Genomic DNA, 27162 nt, shown 5'->3' on the forward strand with positions numbered 1-27162 from the left:
TTCTCCAATCACTCTTAAAACAGCTTCTTTTCACATGCACCTAGGATTTGGATATGGCATTCCTGCAAAGAATGAGACATCTTTTTTTCATAATCCACTCCACCTACTCCCCAAGTGCTCCATCTGTGTTGCTAAGGGATAGCATAAAGCTGTGCAAATGTCTGACTTCCAGTCTGATCACAATTCCAAAAAAGTAAAGACTAAACTGAAACGTTGAATTGAATTTGAACTTTTTAAATAAGATTCAAATAGATTTCTAAATGAGATATCATTTGTCATAAAATAGCTAAAAATGTTATTACAAAAGTTGAAAATAAAAAAGTTCCCATTTTGGGGAACTGTTTACCTTTATTTAAATAGTATATTATTGTAAACAAATTTTGAAAAATCATCACATGAACAAATGTGTTTCATTTAGCCAGCATTTGCCTTTTTTTGCCGAAAGACCTCAGGTATTGGTGTTAGTGTGCTGTGGTGTTATTGCTTTGTAGTCCTTCCTTTCTTACACTGGTACTGGATAGGTAGATTTTTAATACTGAGGTCTTCTAAGTGCCATTGCGCACTTCTGTCCGAGATTCATGGTGACATCTTATGGTAGTAAATTGTTGTGGGACAGGTTAGAAATAACTGGGTGCAGTATCAATTTCCCACTTCTAGTGCTGATGCAGTTGTTTTGGGACATTCGTGCTCTCCTGGAAGCTTGGAAGAGACTTAACTGTATAACTGCAGCATAGGTTTATGTACCAAGTAGCAGGATTAAAATAAATACTTAGCTATTATAGCTTACTTCAGAGAGTTAGTTTTTATGTTTGTGCCCTTAGTTGGAGTAGAGTTGAAGAAAATTGATTGCATTTTGGTGAAACTGAAACTTAAGCACTGACAAGTGGCTTTGTATGGGAAGCATGATGCTGATGAGTCTAATTCGTTTTCACTTCACAGGGAGGATAACAGAAAGATTTGTTATGCCCCTATCGTTTCTTTAGCAGCTGTGTGATACTCTTGCCAACAAGGAAGTTGGGAATCATTAAAAAGAGCTCCGTGGTTCTGTGTGCTTGTGTGCTTCAGTTAAGGTAAAGGTGAAAGTGAGCTGAACCAGCAGCTTAATGCTATATGCTTAGACAAAAAAGACAAACATGAAAGGGAATATGTAATGGAGCAGAAGGGAGGAATGGGGAGATAGAGTCTGTCCTCTAAGAAGAAAAGCCAGGGAAACTTTTTGAATGTAGGGTTTTGTTGTCCTAAGAGAAGGAGCCACACAACCCATGCATTTCATGTCAAGACGGAGCACAGAATTTCTGCTTGGAAGCGTGGACTGAAACTTGCAGATTTTGTTAGTCATAATCTGGGATAATTGAGGTTGCATCTGCTTGGAGCTAGTTAGGACCAAACCACAGGTCCTAAGAATGCAGCCTTCTAAGAGCTGACCCATGATGTGATTAGGTATATGAGCTCTAGATCCAGTGACTGATGGATCTGCTTGTGAAAATCACTTGGACAATTTAAGATTAAGGAAGATAAGCACCCATGTGGAGAGTTTCCTTCGTAGTCTTAGGTATTAATCTGTTCTGTTAAATGTTCTATGTTGCTGCAATATACCCGGACTCGCGTAACCTACGCCGTTACGAAGTGGTCTGTGGCTGCCTGTGAGACAGTTGAGTGAACAGCAGCATTTGCTTACGGAACTGGCCCGAGCACTGTAGAGCTAGCTGCACTGTGTTGCAGGGTTGTGTGCCTAGCTGCTGTGTTTGGTAAGGTTGAGTGTTGGGTTCTGAAGTGCCTTCTGATGATCAAGACATGAACTCACTTTTCAGGCTCATCAAGGAGGCTAGAGAGGATGAGGCCTTGGGCTGCATTTCGTGGCACTTTAAGCTATGTAGCATTATTAATAAAAATACAGACCAATTATTATTTATTATATTACATTGTGTCTTACGAGATCCCTTGAAATAAGGAATCTCTTCAGATGGGAAGTTAATTAGAGACTTCTGTGGCAAGTGTGGTAGGACTTGTGCAAAATAGCATTGTGTCCAAAATGTGTTGGTTTTGCCTTGAGTATCTGCTGGTTACAGGACAATATTGTTATTTAATAGGCATGCTGTCTTGTCAGATACTTTAAATGCTACAACGAATCTGTCACTGTTACATTGTATTATTTTCTGCAAATGTACCTTTATACAGAATTGAGTCGGTTGAAAACAGTTTGTTAGTATTGTTGCAGGCATTGCAGTGTATGCTGGACATACGGGATCTGATATGTACACAAAATACATGGGTAAATTAAATAATACAGTATATAGCTAATTTTTAGGTTTTACAGGATGTCTCTGTGAACTTAATGTACATAAAACACCTTTGAAGATCCTAATTCTGCATTGATTTGCAGGCTATAAACTAGAAATAAGGCTACGATGTTTTTCTTTTTGATCAAAATGTTAATTCTTGCTTTCTTGTGAAGCCTTTAATATTACCTGTTTATCAAGGCTTGTTTAATCTTTAATGCCTCCCTTTGGTAAATACAAAGAATTTATACCCTCTTCTGCTTTTTGGAAGGTTATAGCAGCATTGCTGCATCTATATTCAGAAATACGTTTGTGCATTTAATCAGATGTAGCTAATGGTTGGTTTTCACAGAAGCATTTCTGAACTCAAATGGCATAATTGTGAAATAAAGGTTTTCTGAAAAGCATAATTAAGATGTTTATGCCTTTTAATGTTTTGTTCAATCATTTGTTTCAGCTGTGGAGCTTGTACTGAACTTAATGCAAGTTCTGTGTGGTATTTATTTTTATAGTGATTTCATTCTGGAAGGTGTATGTAGAGACTGTTGATGGATGTGGGACAGGATATGATTGTCCATCTTGGTTTCTAGTTTCAGGTCTGTCCAAAAAGTTTGTGCGTTTCCACGCCTGGGCACCGAACTGATCTGTTTCAGCGAGACCCTCAAAATGTTCTGATAACAGACTTCTTTGGCAGTGTGAGGAAGGTGGAAATTACGACAGAGACAATTTCTTTGGACCGTGACTTAGCTGGTTTTGAAAGCAAGTAAGTAGTCATTATTTAGACTTTATTTGTATAGCTCTGTGCCACAGAAACAAAATAGTCCATAACTGTCAAGGAAAGAAGAAATCTGATTTCCTGTAATTTTTTACAGAGAATCAGGGAGTTAGTTAGCAGGGACCTGCTACTGTGTTTAAAGTTGGGGTTTGTCAGCTGAAAACTTTGTTTAAATATGCTCACCCCTTTATTCAGGCTTGTAAACAAATGCTGCTAAAGACCAAGGTGTGGATGTCAACAACAACAACAAAATTAGTCTAAAATTTACTTTCTTACTTAACATTTCTTCTTTAATGTGCAGAAACATTTTGTTACTGTAAATTCCTGCTTGTAATAGTTTACTCCCTCGGATAAGCTCAGAGTATAAGCCATCAGGTAGTTGTTTCATAACAACTAGCCTTTTAATAAATGCTTTGTTTCTGTTCTGGGAATTCTCTGGCTTTTGACATTTAACTGTCCTGAGAATTTCTGTTGCTGAGATGCAGCGATTCATTTGAATAAAATTGCTGGTGCAGGTTCATCAATAGAAGTTGTAACAGTTTCCATTACTTTGTGGTTGAAGAAAGAATTACAAACTTCTTTATATTTTTGGTATTCTGTTGCCACCTATTGGGAACATGTAAAGGAAGATGTGCTTGTTCTGTACAATTTATTTGTCATTGTACTTCCATTTCTGTTGCATCTTTTATGTTTCGTGATACTGTCCTCTGGCGGGGGGATGGAAGATTGAAATAGTCTACTATACCAGGGATGAAATATTTTTCAATCCATACATTTATTTAAATTATTGTCTACCTTGTTTCCTGTTGCTAAAACCAAAGAACAAGTTAGTGGATAGCAGTTTTATTAATTATAAAAATAACAGTAACTCTGGTTCTCATAATTATCCTACATGGTTTAGTGTATTTCATGTATTTTATTTTCATACTGTATTTTTATCTGCATCATGCACATTAGTACTAACCATATATAGCTTAAGCTAATTTTGTGAATCCTTAGTTTAGAACAGTATTTAGTGACACTAAATGTGTTTTTTCTCTGAAGAATAAAAAAAGCCTTTGGCAAGTAACAGATGTTTTACCAGTCAAAAACTATGATGAAAACTGACCTATGTGGGATTTAATTTGTGGATGATAAAAAGGAGAAATAGACTTTGGATGACTTCACTGTTCTGAAACAGGAAATGACCGGTTGGGATTTTGAGCTTGTATTTTTGAGTTACTTTGGTGTCAATCTGATATATGAAGGTTTTTTAGATATCTGACACCCTACTGAATTTGACACATGGAAGCAGTGTTGAGAAATGGGCATTCGTGCACAGAGAGGAGTATTATCCTGGTGAAATGTACTGATATTTAATGAAAGCTGTATTGCATTATAATGGCAATTCCCATTAAGTCTGTGAAATTGGAAGGGATGGGAACATGCTGGTTTAATAGCTAAATCCAATTCTTCTTTAGCTTGAGAGAGTTTGAGAATGTGTATGCCTAGGAACAGGAGGACACAGCAGCAGCTTATGGAGCACTGCCTCGTGTCTGTAAACATGTGTGATCGTTTTCAAATGGTCTTGTGAAAAAGTTACTCATTGCACTATATTCAGATACAATTTTCCAACAAAGTACTTCATTTCTCAGTTCTTTGTTAGCACTTTGGAAGAGTTTATAGAGAATGTTCTTAACGGAGAAGTATGGACTTTGTAAGAGTGCTGAAAAATTGTAGCATAGTTGTATAGATAGTGATGTGGAGTGCTTAATAAATTCCTTAAACAGAATTCTGAAGTCAGTACCTCTTGCTATGACAGATCTGTTTCGCTACAACAAATTTAAGGATTATAGCTTGAAGTGAATTTATTAATTAAAAATGTTAATGATTTTTAAAAATGCAGTTTTGGAGGGTCTGCTCTGCAAGAACTCATTAGTCTGATTTTATTTAAAGAATATTATAAATGTTACACACGTCTTATTCTGAGGGTGTTAAGAAGTCAGAACACTTAAAAAATTATGTGGTTTTTGAATAGATACTACCCAAATTGTTCCATATTAATGTAAGAATGACCCTTGAATGAAAGCATGTAAGTGTGTATTGTTAACCTGCTTAGTTAAACCATTCTGTGCCTTTTGGCAGTGTGACGGCCGTTGACACCCCAGATTGCACTCCATGTAAAACTGCTAGGGAAGATGGGCTAGCACAGCCTGGTTTGTTTTTTTGGCATCATTGGGAGAGATCTAAACCAAGCTGCTTATTTGTGACTAATTTGTCAGGATTTTTAATAATTTCTGTTTTTGTTCATGCCTAATACTGTTTTAAAAGCCTTTGTGAAGAGTAAAAAACTCATGTAGAATTGTACTTGTGCCTCCTAAGGGCTCGCAAGAAGTGTTTACCAGGAAGTATCTGATAGATCACAAGTATATACCACTGATACAAATTTTGATGTATGATATTGGTCGCTGAGTGTGGAGATCTTTTTTTATTCTGACAAAATCTGTGCAGAATCTTAAGTCTTTTCCTTTTTTTCTGTATTATCTTCCAGTTACTTTCTTTTCCTAAAAGCTAATACGCAGAGGTTTTATTGGTTTAATATTTGATATGGTCTCTTGGCTTCATTCCTTTATCAATCATTTTTTCTTTGTTTTATTCTTCCTTCAGTGTTGACTTGATCCCTTCTTTTCCCCCCTTTTACATACTGGTGGCAGTGGAATGCTTCAGAATCATGTTACGGAGCATAACCAGAAAATGAAATACAGACCTCAACTCTTGTGATGCAGTCTTAAGTAGCCCACATTAGATCCGATTTGTTTGTTTTAAAGTTACAGGTGTCATATGTGCAGATAAGGGCATTAAAAAACAAATTAACGAGGCAATAAGCCACCAAATACACAGATAATGGGTAAAGAAGATGCTATCATATGAGATGTGAACAAATGTTGGGATCTGAACATGTATTGGGATAGTACTGCTGCTGGCAGACTGTTAAAGTTTTCATCTAACCCACTGCTGTGACTTTGCCAAATCTTTTCAATAGAAGTTTGTTCTTTTGTTACACAATTGCTTAGCAATTACTTTATAATATGGATCCACTCCCAAGCTCAGCATGAGCTGTAGCTGTGCCACCAGATCAGAACTGGCAGTTTCACGTTGAGCACAAGCCATGCTTGATGAATGAGGCCTTTGAAGTTACCTTTGGCTTGGGCTGAGACTCCTGCAAACAACAACTACTAATTAACCAAAAGAAGAGGTTTTCTTTCTATCCACATAGTGGTAGGTGAATAATTGTGAGTAAAAAGCTTAAAAAAAAATAAGAATCCTCTGCTGTTTCCTGTCTTCATAGCAGTTTCAATCTAAGCTATATTCACTTCAGAGGGCTCATTCTGAAGCTACTGCAGCTGTGACTGGCTTTGTAGCTGCCAATTTTAGCAGAAAATCTGACAGTCTAGGGGTTCTGGGGCATCACCTGATTATATTTTGTCTAAATCCCAGTGCAACAGCAAAAAGTACAGATTCAGGAGTAGAAGAAATCCTGCATCTTTGGAGAAGGAGCCTTGCACATCTAATAAATGAGGAGTGTGTCTCTTAAAGTTGGATTCTAACTCTACAGCCAGTTGGAACACTCTCTCCTTTTCAGCTCCTTTCATGAGAAAAAGATGTGTGTCAGCAGAAAGGGTTGGTAAAAATGGAGATGAATATTTCTCTTGAGGGTAGTAAGAAGTGAATTAAAGACAATGTCATATAAAACCATCCTAGTTTCATTGCTTTTGAGAGTTGGGCTTCATATTTCGTACTTCTGTTAAGAATTGTAGTACTACTGGCAGTGACTGTTTTCCTAAAAATAAATAAATTGGCCACTTGTGTTAGGAAGGATGCTTGTGCAACAGTGTAATTGTAATTGATTCATTATGTTAATAGCTAATATTCTCTCAATCTTTCTGTGTTAGTGTCTCTTTTCCATCTCTTTCCTGTCCTTTCTTCTTTTCCACCAGTTATTTTCAGTTTGATGTACTTAATAAGTAAAGCTGCTGTTGTGTGTTCCTGAATCCATGGGGATCAATTTTGTGAATCAATAGGTAACATTTTGGCTAGTAGATGCTGTTCAGCACAGTGGGCTTTTCTTAAAATAAAAAGGCTGGGTTTGTTGCAAGACCACCGTTCATTTCTTGACCAAATGCCTCTAGCTTTGCAATTGTTGTAAGTTTTATAAATAATTTTTAGGGCCACTTCTGAAAGCTCTTGTTCTCCAAGAAATTCCCAGTTGTCGTTTGCATCCCTGTTTGCTGTTACGTCAGCGGTAAATTCACATTGGCTTCACACACACACACGCTTTGTATTTTCCGCCTATTCTTCATGCGCAGACTGTGACAGATGACGGTTGCTGGGTTCTGGTGGCAGCACCTGCGCTGCCTTGCGGAAAGCGGCTTCGGCTGCCGGTGCGGCGCCGCGGGGCCGGGCGGGCGCCGGGGGGGGGAGGCTGCGGCGCTGCCCCGCGGCGCTGCCCCGCGGCGCTTCCCGGCCGCCGCCGGCAGGTGGCAGCATCGTCACGGGCGAGCGCCGCCGCTCGCTCGGGGCTGTCGGGGGAGAGTGCGGAGGGGGGCTTGGCCGTGGGGGGTCCTGGGGCTCCCCGCCCGTGACCGGTTTGAACTTGCTTCGGATGGGGATGGAAAGGAGAAGTTCAACTTTTCTTGTTTGGTATAAATTTGAGGGGATAATGTGAGATTTTTTCCCCACTTGACAGCATCCTTGTGGAGATGTAACGTGTAGAAATAGAAAAAGTACTTACAAATTAGCAGGCCTCTACTAACCTGCATTGAATTATCAGTGGGATTATGAAGCCATTAATTCCAGGTAGCATTGTTTTTCCAGAAACATCGTCAGATGGATTTCATCATTCATTTATTATTTTTCTTTAGTAAACATAGTAATGTTACACATATAGTGTGTTTTCCTCTTTTTTCTTTTTTTTTTTTGTCTTACATTTTGTCTTAAAACAATGAATTTCTAAATGTGGATTGGATTTTTTGAGTGTATTTTAATAGTCTACAAGAAATTAAAAAAGATGGGTGAACTAATACTTGCTGTTAAATATTACTGCTATATTTCTTCAAGTGTTTTGTAAATATATTTGGCTTTTCTTTGCTTGCCTAAAGCTAGATCAATATATACATATGCTGTAATACCTGTTAGTGTAGAAGAACTTTTCAAAGCAATGCAAGTAAAATTAAAATGAAGGCTATAGTAGGGAAAAAAATATATAGGGGAGTACAAGTTCACTAACATAATACCAGTATAAAATAGACAAGGATGATTGACAGCATCAAAAGAAACTGCAGGTACAAATTGTGTTGGGAAGCCTTTAAATACACTGAAGTGTTACGGTTAGTAATCCTAGTCCCTGTTTAACAAGATATTTTAAAAACCAGCTTTGAACAAGATATTGTTTGTTTACTGGAAAGGTTTTTTTTTGACCATGCTTTTTGCCAGATTTTGATTTTTTTTTTTTGGAAAAAAAACCCTCAAAAAATCCCACCAACCCCCAAAAACACTACCCCCAAAATAAAACAAACAACAACCCACCAAACTGAAAAAACAAAACCCCAATGCGTTTTGTTGCAAAACTGTGGCTCTTGTGTCAGGTTTTCTTTGGTCTTGGCTGTTTATTTTTTCCCCCTTCTTCCTCCACTTGTAGTGAAGTTTTGTGTGAAATGCAGGATGCATTTCTTCTACTAGTTCTATGAGAAACCTTCAATATTAGTACCATGTTGTGCTTCTATTATTTCACATTGTTTTCAGTAGAACAGTACTTTGCTGAATCTGTGTATAGTTATTCCTATGTATAATTTTAATAGGCATTGATACCAAAAGAAATCCCTTGGTCTGTAGAGGCGTTGTGACGCACATGCAAGTCAGTGGCGGTATTTTTATCAACTTCAGCTTTGAATCAAGTCCAAAAGCCACATGTTCTTCGTAAATGACTTGCATATGCCAATTGACTTGTGCACTTCATAGTGGTAGGTAATGGACAGGTAACGTCTAAAATTGTTGCATGGCAGATTTTGAACGAGGTCTTAAGTAAACCTTGTAGATTTTAATGTCATCTAGATAGCTGAGAATTTCAAGAAATCATAGGATGATCAATCTAGGGTTTTTATCTCATTTTCCTTTATCCACTACTTTTTATACCTTTCCTATGTAGCACTCTCATTTTGCCTTGTTTCTTCTTCACCTCTTTTCCCTTGTGTGATTTTTACATGCTATTTTTGCAGTTGAATGGGCTGCTCTGTAATTCTAGGCTTCTGAAGTGCTCGTTAGTCTTTCTAGTGCTCTTTATATGGAGGTCCTGGCTTGATCTTGCTTTGCTGTCCAGGTACTAAATACAAGTTAATGTCTGTTCTTAGAGGTACTTCTGTAGTTGTGTACTGTATGTTACTGCTCAAGAAGACCATGCAAACAGCTGTAGTATTTGTCATAAGTCTGACCAGGAAATATTTTAATGTAATTTTAGTATGTTTTCAGCACTTAGAGATAGTAATAGAATTGTATTGAAATTATCATGCTATTATTTACTTCCTGTAGAGAACTACTGGAACTGCTGTTGATGTTAGGATACACTTTCTGTGTGATTAAGAAGAAAATTTCTAGGAGGTAGAAAAACTGGCGGTGAAGAGCAAACAGGCCGCTTGAAATAGTGATTATGTGACTGTTAGGTCTTTGAAATTTAGTGGCCAAGCACACATTAGCATTCCTTATGTGCCAGAAAATAATGTGGGCACACTAAGTATGTGGGACTCAAGCAACATTAATGTGTGGGTTTTTTTTTAAATATGGTATTAAGGCATATGCAAATGCTCTTAAGTCTTGCCCTGTTTTGATACCATAGGAAAGCTTACACGTGTTTTTGAGTACCTGAGGGATTACCTTATGGTTGGTCAGAGTTTTCTGCCACTGAAGATTCATGTGTGGTGCAAAGCTGTGGGGGAGAAAGGGGTGTTCTGCCTTCACAAGGTGTTTATGTAACTGATGGCTGAAAGACCGTAACATGATCTCTGTCTGCATTTCACAGCCCTTCCAATAGGAGAGACTTGAGAAATTCTCAAGTCTGGTGTTCGGTGGACCACAGCTCTTGTCATAAAGCTATTAAATCTGTTACTTAAATAAAAGTCCTTGAAGCCCTGTTGTTGATTTTGGTAAGCTGCATGATGGTCTGGAAGGTAGTAAGATGTCTTTCTGCACTGCTTACTGCTGAAGGCTTTACTAAGAGAAGTTACGCTTCATGGTGAGCATGTTAAGGGCCCTAGTTCTTTAGCAAAAAAAAGTTAAATGTGAGTTGTGAGAGGAGAAAAGCTGAACTCCAAAAAAAGCATTGCATAATTGCTAGGTATCTCTTTTCTATTCAGCTAGCTGTTTGAATGAAGTAGTGCAAATTTCTGGCAACAGAAGAGCAAGGAAGCCACAACTGCATCAAAAGAGGAGAGAAAACTAGAGGTGGTTACAAAAGGTGATTCTGATCACATAAGGAAATGGTGTTACAGATGGCTTGCTGAACACTTTAATATTAAACTTCATAAAATGAGATTGTTTTATGTGCTTGGTCAAAGGTATCAGAAATCTATAGAAACTGTAGGAAGGAAAACAACAGATGCTGAATATGTCTACCAAAGTGCCTGAGCTACTGCAAAGATTATTGTTTGAAATCTGTAGGACAACAAAACATTATCTGCGTGGTAAGATTGATCTTTCAGGAAAAGAAAGTTATTCTGTAAACAAAGATCTTAGCGCAAAATGGGTTTTATTCAGCATTTTTGCAGGGAGGAAACCATGATTGCACCAAAGGTTTGTATTGATAAATAACAGGAGCAACAAACAAGAAGTAATGAAGTACAACATTTTGCATCCTCTGATGTGGAAAAAGAGAAAAGTAGGATACAAAGGGGAGTTAGAGGAATAGGTATTCAGGGGTTGGATGTGTTGTAGTGTCTTTTGAATCCTAGTAAGCTTAAGGCAGTGCAGTTAGTATTTAGAGGTTCCTGGGGCTGCAAGGGAATATAGTGGCAACTGTGGATGTTCAGCTTTCATAGAATGGTGACAGCCCATCTCTGTTGTGCCAGTTACTGTTAAAAGCAAAACTCATTGGCCACAACTTTACGTAATATTGAAAAAAGAACTAAAAAGCATGAAAACCCCTGAGTCGTTGGCCTAGAGGTCAGGTCTAACTTGGAACATGAAGACAGGCAGGGTTTCTGTTTTACGAAATTAACTGAAAGTTCCTACTGTGCATGTGTAGAGACGTGTTCATATTTTGTAATACAGCACCAGAATTTATTGCCACTGAAAGCAGTATATTCTTATATCATAAGTGGAACATGTTTTCATTGCAAAATGAAATTACTAGGTTTTTATATAACCAAACTATATTTATGTTTCTTATGACTTAGTTCAAATCATTGGACCTCCAAAAAATATAGATTGAAACCACCAGTATTGTTTAGGGAATTCCACTTTCACTTTGTACATAGTATATGGAATTAGTGAGAGCACAGCATTACCTGAATAGCATTCTGGTGACTGGTAGGAGTGAGAATTTGGAAGCAGATTTGTAGAGGGAGGGTGTTTCGTGTTGTGGCATGAGTAGTTCAATCCAGTAGTTCCCAAGAGAAGGCAAGACAACAGTGAAGACTAGGATTTCCTTTCCTGTGGTGAAGGGAAGAATAAATGTTGAGTATTGGTATTTGTAGTTGCTTTAGCATAAATTCCTTGAATTATATGATAGCTATTTTAAGTTTCTGTTCCTGCTGGTTAAAAAGAAATTGTTGCTGAAGTCTACCTGACATACAAATCTGTTCCACTGCGAAGGGAATGGTTGATCAGAAACTGAAACAGTTAACCGTGTTGCACCTTCCTCCTGCCTCTTGTTGCTGCATTTTTGATATTACAGTGATATTTTCTGTGTAATTCTCTGTGTAATTGCTACGTAAAAAACCCACAAAAAAATCAATTCTGTAGGGACCAGATGCAGAGGAAAAGACTCAATGACATTGGCCGTGTATTGGTACGTTTGTAGACACTGTTTGAGGGATAAGCAAAAATGCTGCTAACCTTTCAGAATAATCTTCAACAGATTATAATCTTTAAATTGATGGTATGCTTTCACTGTTATGTTTCTTATCTCAATATTAAAAGAAATGTTAGATTTTTCAGTGATGAATGATAAATGACAGATGTTCGGATTCAGCTTCAGAAAGTGTGTGGAAGGGTACTTTGTAGCAGTGGGCTACATCTTGTACTTGCTCTGCAGAATGTTTGAATTCACATTGAACATGAGGAATCTGAGCACCCCCATCAATTTAACTGTTACTGAAAGTAGGTTTGCTGGCCTGGGACTTGGCATGTTCTTAAGCCAAAGCAGGGCTTGTTTATTCTGCTTAGAAAATCCAAATTGGCTATCAAAGTAAGCCACTAAAATGCATATCCCACATAACATATCCATACCGTAGCTGGTATGTGGTATATAGCTGGCCCCATTTGTTAGTTTGTTTAACTTGTACTCCACTGGCATAGCAAAGACTGCTGCCCTCACTGGGAGGGAGATTAACTGCAAGGAGAGAACAGATGGTCTTTCTGCTCTTCACCGAGGACGCTGTATCATGGAGGGGGCAGAGTTAATCTGTGGCTGGGACATTGTAGCCAGAGTGGCTGGAGGTGTCCTGCTGGGTGGCAGGACTCACTTTTCAGTTTGTGCAGAGCCCATATGGGCTCTTAGAAGGACAGGAGGGCAAGGGCTGCTTGGTGCCAATATGTTTTCCTCATGGCTGCCTTCCTGGAACTGCAGCCCAGGGTGATGGTTCTGCTGGCAGAAGCTTTCCTAAACTAGGGACAAATCTGGCTTGCAGATTATACATCTGAATTTCCTCCTGAGCAGCGTGGCGCTCTGAAAGATAGGAATGGTTAGATTTTCTATGCAATCGGGAAGATTACTTCAGTGTAAACTGTGGGAAAGAAGCAGATAAGAGTGTGTTTTTCCTGTAGTTCCACAGGATGTATTTAAATTTGACAGGTGGGGTAGTGAATATGATATTGTAATTGTATGAAATAATTCAAATGAGATAAAAATCAGAAAGGGTTACTTGTATTCCTGGATGATTTCTGGTCCTGTGTTACCTGCAAGTGAGACATGTTGCCATAGGCATGTTTCAGCTGCTTTAAAATCTCAGTAATATTTTCTGTTTGAAATAGTAGGGCAAAACTTATATCTCTACATATTTAGCAATTTATGGCTCATTTTAGTTTGTGAGAATATAATGAACCCTGTAGTTACTGTAAGGTTTATCTCAATTTAACTGTAACATAATATTTAAACTTCATAGTTCCCTGCTGACTAGTATTTTTTTTCTATTGGTTACTTAAGAGTCTGAACCATGACTTCCCACTAGAATAAAATAGGAATGAAGACTTCTTGCTGTAGGTCTAAATTTTATCTGGGGAATTGGAGCAGAACAGCCACTAAGTGAAACTGCTCTAAATCTCAGCCATAGAGGACGTAACCTCTGTTTCTTTCTTAGCTGTCAAATATTGAGTGCCCTAGTTCCTTTTCCCTTTGTGTGTGGTTTCCCTCTGATACAGTTTTTACTAATAGGTACTTTATTACGAAATATTCTGAGCTGACTTCTATCCTATTAGATGTTTAGGAGCTTTTACAAATGTCTCCATAAAAATATATGGTGTATCTGTAAAATGAATAAATCTGCAGTCTGCTGTAATGTTTTAAAACTGGAAACTGTGTATGTGCACAGAAAATGTGGTTAGATGGAAAATTGTCCTTAAAACAGAATATTTCTATGTGGTTTGCAAATCTAATGGCACTACTGAAAAATATTAGACTACATATTAATCTGTGGGTTTATAAAGTAATTTAGGATTGGAGAAAGTATTATTCTAGCTGTGGTAGGTGTTTTACATCAGTGGTTGTTCTAAGTATTTTATAGTGATAATTGTATTTTAAGTGATGTGTGTTTGTCTGTTCGGTTACTAATGAGCAAACATCTAAGCAGCACCATTAAAACAGGTTCCCCAGTTGCTATTCTTGGGGATGCTTCCAGCAGCTGTTGAAAGGTTATGGAGGGGGATGTCCTTCCAGTTTAGTGACGGAATATGGGACAAAAAAAAAATATACTGGTGGTGTATGTATTCTGCAAACAGGCGGCTTCCGTTACTGGTCACAAATTTCTTGTTACATTGCACTATCAGGGCTTTATGCAAACAATTTCTTTAACACCATGAGAGAGTATACATGAGTTGTTTGGTAATTATGTGCCAAATGATGACTCTTCTTAAGTTCAGCTAATAGTAAATATAAACCATTTAGAATTACAGTGCAGTTCTTAAAAGATTATCATTGTCACTATATTGAATTTTGTGTGCACTTATGTGAGTTTTATGGCTGTTAATAATAGATGGAAGAGATGACTTAGAATAATAGTGATTAATAGTGTGAGATGGAATTTATTTATGGTAGTACAATCGAGTTTTTAGATATCCTAGATAATTGTTTCTAATTGTTTCTTTCCACTTTCTCTGGATGTAAAATGAAGTTCTTTACAAGACATATTGAGACTGGGGAAAAAAGCTGGGGGGAAGCTCATTTTACATGTCAGTGATTATATCATAAAATGCAGCTATGGAACAGACCTAATCACTATGCAACTGTTGCCTGTATCTGGCTATGAGCATAACAGAAAGCTGTAGTAACTATGGCTGGTAAAGATATTAGAAAGGAAATACCACCTACTGAGGAGATCTCACGATCTTTTAATGTGCCAAGCGAATATGCAACCTGTACGTGGTAACAAACTGAAGTCTCAGTAAAGATAGTGTAATATAAATTGAAACAGGGAATAATTAATGTATTAATGCATTTTGTGCCTACTGTGCTCATCTAGTAATCAGATTATTTTGCTAAATGTAATCAGAATTGTACAGAAGAATAATTATATAATAAAGCTAACTTCACCAGAAATTTGAAAAGAAACAAAATTGCTGAAATGAAGCAAATTGTAGATTATTTATTCTCACTGGTAGTTGTCCTTGTAAAATAAGAGTAGTTTTAAGGTATGCTTCTTTTCAAACTGAACTGAAGGGGGAAAAAAGCTAATAGGAGGAGAGGGAATCAGGAAATCAGTATAATCGGAAATGATAGCAATACACGTTAGCCATCTACCCAAGTCAAAAATCATAATATGCGTCTGGTTATAAAACCTGAAATTAAGAAAAATTTCCATATCCATAATACATGACAAAAAGGTGAATTATTATTGTTGAGGCAAATGGATATTGAATGCAATACATCCCCAAAGAAAGTAATGCAAAATCATTCTCAGGGTTGAATAATACGAGATAGTAATTTTCTTAGTTTGTAAAGCTTTTCTATTTTTTTTGCTCATATTATTGATATTGCTTAAGAGGACAACAGTGTTAAAGGGGAATTAATTTTACCAGAGGTTGTTTCAATAACCTACTCTACTGAACTGGACCAAACTGCCTCCAGCATGGCCTTGCCTGTATACATTACGGAGTATAAAGTTAGGGGCCAGATCTGAATCATAATCAAGTAAAACTTTAGTCCAGAAATGCTACATTTGGACCTTATTTAGTATGTGAAGTAGCCAGTGTGTTTGTTGCTTATGGCTTGGTGTGGTTTTATGTTTTTGATGCTCGGTCCTGTATGTTTGTTGAATTTTATGTAATTTTTTTATCAGCTTGGTCTGACTGAATCCCTGTGTTTGAGTAAGGTGCTAAGTACTCCTGAGAGGTGTTTCCTATCTGGAGCAGAAAAAGATGACATTATCCTGTAGAAAGTATGAAGAGAGCATCTCCTGTGCATTAATTCCAGGAAAAGCAAAACTTGAAGAATAAATCTGCATTGAAGAATTTAGCCCTAAACTTAAATATTCTTGGAAAAATAATTTGAAGTAGGATCTTAGTGAAGAGTGTTTGGAAATGGCTCAAGCCTTTGTACCTACTTCATTTGTTTGTTGGCATATGCAGTTTGTTTCCTTTAGGTTGTAGACCAACTTGAAAACAGACTATGTGCTAATCTTAAGAAGTATTTTATTAATTGACCAGAGGTAGTTGGTTTTTTTCTGTGATAGAGAGATTTGAACTGATGTTAATCTGCAGTGGTAGTGTAGAGAATGACTCAGTTGTCGTTTTGTTTAGTTGTGTCCTGTTTAGTCTACATGAAACAACAGTGATCAATTTTCTTTCAAAAAGTTACCACACAAGGCCCTTTGTTCTTAAGTGTTATTGTTTTTACAAATTGCTGTATCTTGCACTCACTAATTAACACATCAGTATATTTTACCTGAATAGTACACAGGTTGAAAGAAAGGAATGTACCCAGACATTAAAAAAAAAAAAATGAACCCCCTAAAAGTACCCCACTTCAATTGCTAGTTTTCAGAATTTAGCAAAACTCATCATTTTTCCAGTTGCTACTGTGAAATACCAGGATTCACATCTGGTACAGTATACAGCACCTTAGTAAAGAAACTATTGTTACAGAGCAGATAAGATGAAAAAAAGTCATTGGGTTTGATGAAAACCTGCATGAACAGTAGAGGAAAAAAGCCAAAGTTACCATAGTAACCACCAGTGCTTTAGACAGAAACTAAGTAAAAAGAGGAGAAATGTAACAGAAAATATGAGGGCCATTTCATAAAGCATTAAAAATAAAAATGAAATTTTAAGGCAAGTATGATTAATACTCAGCTTTTGTCACTTGGAAATCCCTGATCGTCTTTAAAATAAAAATATGAGGACCACTATTAATAAAAAAGTTTTAGTGTTAGAGTCTGTTGGACCCTGTTAAGGAGATACTTCTGTGAATTTGGTGAAAAATGGATGAAAGTTTTATAAGTTGGGTTTTTTCTTTTCTTTTTCCTTTTTTTTTAAATTTTATTCTCTGCAGACTGTTTTCTGAGTAACTGCAGTCTTAAGCTGTGTGGTGGAATAGACTCTGAAAACACCTTCCATGGTATAAACACGACCAAAAGTCATCTTACTAAACATAGTTCCACAGCGGGGGTACTGTGAGTTCCTCGTGGGATGGTACCTTGAGTCAACTGACCACATAGCACACTCTTCAGTACAGGAGTGGCAAAGGCAGCTTTAAAATTCTTGACATCAACGTGTTGGTTAAATTTAGGGGTGTAAGCTGCCCATACGTGGCAAGATTACGTAAAATAACCTCTATAGCCAGTTGCCTGTGTCCTTGTGTCTGAACCGATGTTCCAGTATCAGTGACCGATTTAAAGGCTGAGCTTTGATGCTTTTGGGTTTTTTTGGCCATCTTCGTCTTTCTGAGTGGAGGTACCATTCTGCAGTGATTTGATACTGGGTATGAAGTCTAGTGTTTTCCTATGTATTGCTTCACAGTTGTGCAGACTTAGATAGGCAATCATCAGATGTACATGGGCTAAAATTGCAAGCATAATATCATTTCTACTTCCTATGCGGCTATTAAATTTTACCTTAGTCCTCATGGAACAAAATGGTCCATGTTGGAACTTAAGGCAAATAAGAAGATTATGAAAAATGCACTTTAATGTTCTGTCCTGAAAGAGTACTTTGAATGAGTATTGAAACAATACAAAAGTTTGAGTACTCAGAGAAACAAAAAGCACTTTATCTTTTCTTTAAAATACAGTCCACCTCACTTGTCTTCTCTTCAAAGGACTATGTTAGTGTCTGCTTGGCTGTGGCACAGTTACCCTCTGATACTGTGTCCCTAGTTTCGGCCAGGGTAGAGTTAATTTTCTTCTCAGTAGCTGGTGCAGTGCTGTGTTTTGGATTTGGTATGAGAATAATGTTGATAACTCACTAGTGTTTTAGCTGTTGCTAAGTAGGGCTTACTCTAAATCAAGGACTTCTGAAGTTTGCCACGCTCTGCTGAAATAATGAATGTAAAAAAGAATTAAGGTCCCTACTCTGGAAACTTGAGGTAGAAGATCTAGAAGACCTTTGGTACTGATCTCGTTTTTTTAATTGCCCCATCTAAAAAACATTCTGTAGTGCCTCTTATAGCATGATTTCTACTCCAGATTAAATTCAACAGATTCCTTACTAGAGTATATGAATTTTTGCTTAGGAATAGTTATGAGAAAAATGTATTCTGGATCATGTCAGTGTTTAAATACAAGTCCTAAATGGTGTGTTTAATCGATTCTTAGACAAGAATTATCAAGTTGGGTTTTGACCTGAGAAAAGAACTGTTCCAGTGGGCTGGACTTCACGTAGTACAGTTTTGTGCTGGGGCAGTGCATTATAAACAGCCAGCTTGTGAGTGCAAACTGGAGTGTACAGCCAGGAAGCGTTATGACAAAGGCAGTGTAGGTGCTTGTTCCTGCTGCAGTTGGACTTCATCAGGGGTAGCTGCTGCTCTCTGATGAGCCCTCCTTTCTGCACACAGAGGCCTTTGTGCTGTGCGCCTGCCTCTGCCAGAGGTTTGATCAGTTTTTTACAGTCCTGTAGAAATCTTCCAAATCTCAATGTGCAGCCTTTTTATCACATAACACAACCTGTTACGACTGTTAAGATTATGTATGGTACGCTCTGAGAAGGTACTGTTGACACGTACGAAACTCATTACACTGTGAAACAGTTTTCTGTGACGTCTCTGTTAAGTTCCTGCAGAATTAATACCAGCAAAGTAGGTATTGTTTTCTAGCATTCTATTTATGCTATGTTTTTATAGATTTGTGGAAACTTGGAAGTGTAGTGTTGTTAGTGGGTCACGCAGGCTTGAAGTATGAAGCATGTTGTGAGAAAATGTGGTCTGTCACTACTAATGCCACAAGGCAGGAACGTGACTGAGCCAGGACTTTTTTGGTAGGTTAAACTAAACCCCACTAGGTGGTGCAAGCAAATAAATCACCTTGCAAAGTACTTCTCTCCAGATTAAATGTGGGGAAAGGCTGTCTCACTAAATTGAAATACAATATTTTGTTTTTTCATCTGTGATTATGTACAATAGTTATTAAAATTTAACATTTAACTCTTGTGTTAGACTGTGCTTTCTGCATAGAAGAAAGAAGTGTATTCTGGTTTTGGCTTAGGCTTGACTTGCATACCTGCCTTTCTTATGGTGTAGGCTGGTGTCACAATGCAGAGGACTTCTACTGTGTTTTGCTGTGCTATCGGAAGTGGCTGCTGTGAAATACACTTCCTAGGGGCTTACGGAGGCATTTTCAGACTTAGCATCTGCTTGGAGAATTCTCTGTCAGGGTTTCTCTTGTTGCGGTTTATCCTCTGCCCGTTTCGCTTTGAGTTTATTTTTACAGCAGTATTGTGTACATAGGACTCAAACTATGTGTTTACGAGGAACAGATTTTAAACAGGAAGTTACAATAGTGTACTGTCAATTTACTGTCCTGATAGAAGTGGAGTGAATAAGGTTCTGGTAGAAAATGTATTTTTTAAATATAATGTATGTGGTTTGTCTGTAAGGGTTAATGTGGTATGTCTAATAGATCAGTGGTTCTATTATGTTTTTTTAAAAAGCCAAGCAAACAAACCAGAAAACCACAAAACAAACCCCCAAACCTGGAAAAATTCCTTCCTTGTACTCCTGCAGGAGATTATATTATAAACATTGTCAGTTTATGTTGCATTGGCTATACCATTGTCTTGAATTCAGACTATATAATCTCAGCAGCTGGATTTATAATTGTTATTGTTGTTCCCCCCCAAAAAAGACCTCTTGTGTAATGGTGGTTTTACTAAGATGCACTGACTGATAGTTGGTCAACATTTATTTATAGCCTTGAGATAAGTAGCAAAAGTATTTGAATAAGGAACAAACCCACATTCTTGAGATAAGCAGAAATTCCTGGGGTCTTCCACTGACAGAGAGCCATCAGCAGTGTCGCTTTCTTGTCATAAATCGTATTTTACCAGGTTTTGTATGGCTTCCCAGCAGACCCCAGACTGCCAACTCTTCTGAGAAGGCAGTGGCACCAAGGTTCTGCTGTGATACTGAGGAAACACCTGCCTGTGCTGAAGGGTGAGTGCTGCAGTGAAAATGTTGTTGGCTGCATAGCAGTCGGCCTGAGATAGCAGATGTTCTTCTTAGTGCTGTGTTCCCCACTGTATCTGTCTTTCAGGCCTTTCTATCTCAATGAATATAGTGCATCAGTAAATACTATATTACCACGTTTCAGTCCAGGACTCTGTAATAAGACAATAACTGCAGCCACTAGCAGCTCTGTAGTGACTTTACAGTGCAGTATATTCAGTGAAATGGAAATTTTTCATTTCAAAGTGACATATATTCATCAGTGGGGATGAGTGTGTTTGCATCCATCCTAGTCTCGATAAATGCAGCAGAAGCAGATTTTTGGATTTTGGTTTTTTTTTTTTGTAGGAAATAAGGCAGGGAGACATTAAAGTATAAAAAGCCTGTGCCATGAAATTTCAATTGTCTAGCAGCCATAAAGAATACATATACTAGCCACAAATAGTCAACACATACTCTGAGTTTTACAGTAAGATTTTGTTAAAATGTATAGCCTCTATAGGGTAGGCATAGAAATACTGTTGCAGAGGTATTAGACTTAAAAAGTAGAAATAAAATATTTTTTTCTTGGTTCCCTTGGGTAGAAGACCAGCATACTCAATTGCCATCATAAACTTTTGATTATCATTAACTGCAAAACCAGAGTGGAATTATATGATGATGCAAGTAGAAGGGCTTCATCATATGTATATTAAAATGCTTCGATATTCCTGATGAAAAAAAATCAGTGCCTATTGTTTTGGTTACTTATATTGCAATAGGGTATGGGAGTCCCACTCATAATTGAGGATCCACTGTAGGTAAGCAAAGAACGTATATGAGAAAGATACATACCTGCTACCATGGTGCTTACATTCAAAGTACTCTGACAGTTTTGGTGACAGATCCGTTGAACAGTCAGGAAAGTATGAGAGAATACAGATGATTTACAAATCAAGTTTGTGTCCCACAAAACATTTAAAATATGAAGTCAAAAGGTACAGGACAGAATGCAAACTCTTTACTAGACTTCATATATTTAATAAAATGTAGCATGCAGAATTTTGTAGAAGGATGTCTTTCAGCTATTGCTTGTATTTGTGCTTCCCTCACTTTGGATTTTTTTTCTTGAGTATATTACTGTGCAATTAGAACTGTTCAGTTGTTTCTGTGTTAGTTATTCCATGTGCAGGTGGCCTCATTATCTGTACTAAATGAACCAAGGAACTTTGGCTTCTTTTCTTTGTTTCGTAAGTGCCTTTTATATTGCATGTGTATGCCCATACACAGACACATATGTATTTTATATATAGGATTGTGAATGACCTTAGCAGCACTGGAGATTTTGTTTTTTTTATATGAGGTGTATTGACAGCCTGAAGTTCTAAAAGCTGAGTGACAGATTGACATTGTGATGTTTTCTGCTTTACACAGTCTCTTGCTGGTAGTATCTACTGATAATGATACTTAACGTTCAGAGTAACTGATATAATGTTCTGTAAAAGGTAAACATTTGCAGGGAATTACTTAAGTAATGGAAGAACCTACCACTGGAATGACATAAAGGTGGAGATTAGGTTAATAATACTAGAACATCAATTTTAGTTAAAATTGCAAATCACTTTTATGTAAACCCTTACATCTGTTAAAAAAGAAGAACCAAACCCACAACAAAAAAACATGAATAATCCTCTGAAAAGAGTGTGAAGTGGATTTTTTCTGTCTTTTGTTTTTGAAAGTAAAAACAAATCAACCCATTTAATGTATATACTCTGCTGCAAGACAGTCTTAAGAAGTCATGGTCAACATAAGTTTGGGCATGTTATGACTGAATACTGAAGGTTTAATTTTAGAAGTTAGTCCCATTTTCAAAGATAGTTATTTAATACTAGTCTTCATTAGACATTTTTGTTATCATAATAATTCACCTAACTCATAAATTAGTTTTACTGTGGGCAAAGTCCAACCTATATAGGTGTTCTTGAAAAAGGCACTTATTAATATTTTAGGAACTTAATATTTCATAGAATTAGCTTTTGCTTTTTTACATTGTAAAGATTATTTCTGATGGCTTAAACATTGCTTAGCATTTATGTTGAGGATTAAGATGTTGCAGAATTCATATCAGTATAGTATGGAAATACACTGAAACTTCTGTAAAACAGCTTTTTTCGTATTAAATGATTTTATCTCTTCACTCTTGCAGTAAGACAAATAAAACACTGCAGAGAATTTAATGTAACTGAGAAGGAAAGATGGGAGAGGGACATGCCTGTAGCCCTCAGAGCTGCTTCTGTTCTTGCTTGAGCTTTGTCCCTTGGAGACTGCAGAGAGAAAGGGAGCTGATAGCTTGTGGCATGCTTCGAGCTACTGCATCTGTCCCTTCCCAGCAAGGAGGGGGTGAGGTAATCAGAAATCTGGATTTGGCAGGTGTCCGAGATGCTGGATCTCATGTCAAGTATTTGGATTAGAAATTGTCGTGGAACATTGGAGAACTGGCTTGTCCAGGCTACTGTTTGGCTTTGCAACCAGGAATCTCAGATCCAGGCACGTTTCTTGTAGAGGTATAGCTGGCTTATGCTGGAACTGCTAAAGCATCCAATTGAGTGGAAGGAGATAGTTTGCCTTTCTGTCCCACAGACTCATACTGTGGCTTACCTGGCTAAGCAGGGGAATTCTCAGTTTTGTAGGCTTGCTAGGATATTGGCAAATGGTGTGCTGTGTACTTGATGCAGGAAAAGTATGACTTCCTGCTGTTGCTTTTGTTCCTGGGAACAGACCACTAAAATCATTCAGGCTTAAAGGCTATAAAATTTGTAAAGTCACTGAACTTCATATAGGACACTCTGGTTAATATGCAGTGGTCTGCAGTGGACAGGACATGAGTCTTTTCTAGTCCTAATGCTATGAAATAAGTGAGGACAGAAAGGCAGACCATAAAAAACCAATTTGAAGAAAAAGGGTGACTGCTTTACGGGGTCAAACATTAATAGAGTCATTGTTCAACATCAGCAGACTCGGTAACCTGCAGTACCTTGACCTCAGAGAATATAATCTAGCTAAGTGTTTGTATTTGAACTTGAGGTTTCATCTGCCATTATCAAGAACAGAACCAGAATCCTGACCTAAAAAGTGCACAAAGTCATCTCATCTCTAAATAACAGAAAATCATGGTCCAGAAGATAAGACTGATAAAACACTTAAGAGCTGCATACATGCTGTGCGGCTTTCTGTCAGGAAAAGACCTCCTCATATGTTTAGTAATATATTACCTAGGTACATGTGTTGACAGGAGATCTAAAGCATTTACTGCTAGCTGATTGAAGTGCTGCTCATTTTGTCTGCTGTGGCCACTCGTTGGACTGTTGGAGTCGGCTACGGAGAGGAACAGTACTGTGAAAGAAGGGAAGACAGTTGGTGAAGTTTTGTAGTATTGTGTTTTGCAATTCTTGGTGTATCTCGGTTGTCTGCTTTATGGAAGTTTGTTACTGATCATGTTGTATCCAAAAACGTCAAAAACAACATCTAGTGTTCAGGGGAGACTGCACAGTAAACCATTTCTCAAAATCCCAGAACTGTAGTTTTTATTATTAATTTTCTAAGTGCCCAGTGTATAGCATGTTTCTTCCAAGAAAACCTGGGTCTGTTATTGGTACCAGTATGTGCTCTTTTGTACACTTGTAGAAAGAAGTTCAATGGATGTCTTTTCTTCTTATTTCATATCGGTAGGGGCAGGAAGCTGAGAGGCTGTTCAGCAGCCCTTGCTGTAAAGGATCTGGAGGCGGTGGTGGGCACTAGGTTCGATGTGAGCCAACAGGGAGTGCCGTCGTCATCACTAAGGCAAGCTGCCTACAGAGCTACATGAGGGGGAGTAGGATTAGCAGGTTAACAGCATTGCTCGTTATTTCTCTTTGATGCTAGCGAAGTCCCACCTGAAATGGGACTTGTGGCCTTCCCCTTCAAGGAGGGTGCTGACACAGTGGAGAGAGATTGACAAGGTGGTTGGGGCGTAGAGCACACAACCTGTGAGAGGCGATGGAGAGATCTGGGTTTGCTTAGCCTTGAAAAGGTGGGAAATGTAATAGCAGGCTGCAACTTTACAGTTACACAGATAGTTAAACTTTAGTAACAAGGGCATTGTCTGTAGGTTGTGGATTGGGAGGTTCAGGCTGTACATCAGGAGGAATATTTTTGCAAAGAGGGTAAAGTAGCACTAGAGCGTGTTACACAGAGAGGTTGTGGAGATTTTGAAGACTGAATTAGACAAAGCCATGGCTGACCTGATCTGACATTGGGAGGATGAACCTGATGATCTCTGAAAGTCCCTTTGCAACAACATTTCTGTGATCCTGTGTAGTTAAATACATTGATTAATTGGAGTAAAGTGGCAAAAAAGTAAAGTAGGAAGCTTGAAATGGAGGGGGTCATGTAGAAGTTCTGAGGATGGAGTTGGGCAGAACATGTTGCCAGTGCTGCTTGGACAGATTCTTGTAGTGAACTAAGCAGTCTCGTGAGAAATTATAGCTGGATGGTACATTACATGACTCATGAACTGAAAAAATAGAAATATGTACTGTAGGTGTAGAAATACTGGGGCTTAAAATGTGTGTATTGCAGGGTTTTTAGAAGGTGCTTGTTGAAAAGTGTAACAATGTAAACAAATGCAGATACATTGTTTCATTTCAACATAAGCAGGAAGGAGCAGTGGTAATAAACAAAACATGAACTTTGCTATAAAGACTAATTGTGGTCTCTAAATAATGGAACTGCTATCCTGGCACATTCCCGTGTTAATTCTGCTTTTTAAAATGTCTTCCTGCTGATTTTTCTGACTTTCTGTGCACTGGCAGGTGGTGTTGAATTAGTCTAAGTAAAGATTAGGCACTGCTGATAAAATTTCAGTTATGAAAAATGAACAAGCTTGCCTTATCCAACTGAAAGTATAGTTCTAACATGTCCTGGTAGTAATATTCGAACTGATGTGTGATGTGGTGGCAGGGGAGAGTTTGCTTTTATTTTCTTCGAAATTTCTGTGAAATGCAGTCACAGGTTTCCAAACTACTAGTCATAGAGTAGTAATAACTTGTAGGGTTTTTTTTAAACACTTGTAAATGTTTTCCCTTGCAATTAGGAAGGTCTGGGGCCGAGGGGCAAATCTTTCAGCATCAGTTACTAGACACAGCACATACGCACTTCAAACGAGATTGAATGTTTGCTCAGCGAGGTGAGCGATGTTCTTTTCTGACTGGTTTGGACCATCAGTACACTGATATTGCTGGGCTTCTCCTGGTTTTGGCTGGGGTAGAGTTAATTTTCTTCTTAGTAGCTGAGACAGTGCTGTGTTTTGGGTTTATTATGAGAATAATGTTGATAACACACTGATGTTTTAGCTGTTGCTAAGTAGGGCTTACTTTAAATCAAGGATTTCTGAAGTTTGCCGTGCTCTGCCAGTGAGCAGGCAGCACAAGAAGCTGGGAGGGAGCAGAGCCAGGACAGCTGACCCAAACTAGCCGAAGGGATATTCTATACCATAGAAGATCATGCTCAATATATAAACTGGGGGGAGTTGGCTGGGAGAGACTGCTGCTTGGGGACTGGCTGGGCATCAGTCGGTGGTGGGCAGTTGTACTGTGTATCACTTCCCCATCCCACCCCCCTCTTGGATTTTTATTCCTCTCTCTCCCTCACCTCTTCATTACAATTATTGTTGTTGCTGTTATTATTTTTACTTTATTTCACTTATTAAACTGTTTTTATCTCAACCCAAAGGTTTTACCTTTTTCCAACTCTCCTCCCTGTCCCACCAGGGACTGGGGGCAAGCAAGCAAGCAGCTGTGTGATATTTAGTTGCTGGCTGGGGTTAAACCACAGCAATAAACATGCCCCAAGTTTGGGAAATTTGATGGAGACACTTCCCCCCCACCCCCCGACTCTGCCTGCTGTGAGAATGAATTAACATTAAGCAATGAGTACCAACTTAACTGTAGACTCAAATGGTGATTTTCAGTGATAGAGGAGAGACTTAGCTGGTCTTTTTATCTCAAATTTTTGATTAGCATTTTGTGCTTCAGCAACATCATCATGTTGAAGTTTAAATTAATTCAAAAGAGGTTTTCTAATTTACCTAGAATGTGGAATATTTGAGATAACAAAATGAAGCCCTACAGGTCATGTGTTTTCCAGTAGCAGCAAAGTCAGTTCTGCTTACTTAAGCTAATATTCTTTTTAATTCCTTTCCTGTGTCTTGCCTGAGTGTAAAAATAGGAGCAGGAAGAACAGAGAGTCCCTTCAGCGATTAAACATATTTTGACAAAAGTCATTGGCTTGAAAAGAACAGAGAGACAATATTGGTTAAAACACTATAGACTTCTATTACCTCTTTTTAGGATCTTGGCATGGCTAAGAATATGTGGCTTGACAAAGGTTAATCACCTGGAATTTTTTAGATAAGAAATTATGTGTGGATCACAGAAAGGCAGAGGAAGCACTTGTTACAGTCTGGTTTTATCCAGTTTGAAGCAACAGATTTTAGCTCAATGTGTCTGGCAGAGTCTGGGAACATCAGCAGACCCATTTATGATCAGGTCTAACAGAAATCACTGTGCATTCAGAGACTTAAGATATTTCTTTAAACTCTTAGGAATAAATCTGTACAACTAGTTTGGGTCAAAATCCTTCACAATTATTTGAAAATAAATGAACAGATTACAGAAAGTATTTTGCATTTCTAAACCGTAAGATGCTTTGCTGTTTTATTCTACAGGACTATTTCTCTGTAAAGACCAGCACACTGAAGTAATATTTTTTTTCTTTTCAATGCATGTCAGTAGCTTCCTTCTTCAGGTAATTATAAATCTGATTGTGTCTAACATTGATTTAGGTTTTCATTGCATCAAAGATAATTTTTGCCTTCAATTTATTTTTTTCTTTATCTTCATATTGTATTGTTCATTTTGGTACAATCTTCTTTTTAAGCCATCTTTGATAGTATGCCGCCTGCTGTATTATGCTCTCCAAGCATCATGAAGCAGAGACCACAGCTTTTGTGGACCAAAGAATCTCGGTGTGCTTAG

At 37.9% G+C, this 27162-nt stretch overlaps 1 protein-coding gene across 2 annotated transcripts in view; it reads left to right on the plus strand.

The window, feature by feature from the left end:
* PIGK (phosphatidylinositol glycan anchor biosynthesis class K) overlaps positions 1 to 27162 on the plus strand; it is a 68293-nt gene that overhangs the window by 12081 nt on the left and 29050 nt on the right. For both annotated transcript variants that reach the window (XM_040610842.1, XM_040610843.1), the window contains one exon: positions 2870 to 3042. In XM_040610842.1, coding sequence (XP_040466776.1) covers positions 2870 to 3042 — 173 coding nt within the window. The remainder of the gene's footprint in view (positions 1 to 2869; positions 3043 to 27162) is intronic.

The sequence above is a fragment of the Falco naumanni genome, chromosome 11 (genome assembly GCF_017639655.2).
Source record: "Falco naumanni isolate bFalNau1 chromosome 11, bFalNau1.pat, whole genome shotgun sequence".
Lineage (NCBI taxonomy): Eukaryota > Metazoa > Chordata > Aves > Falconiformes > Falconidae > Falco > Falco naumanni.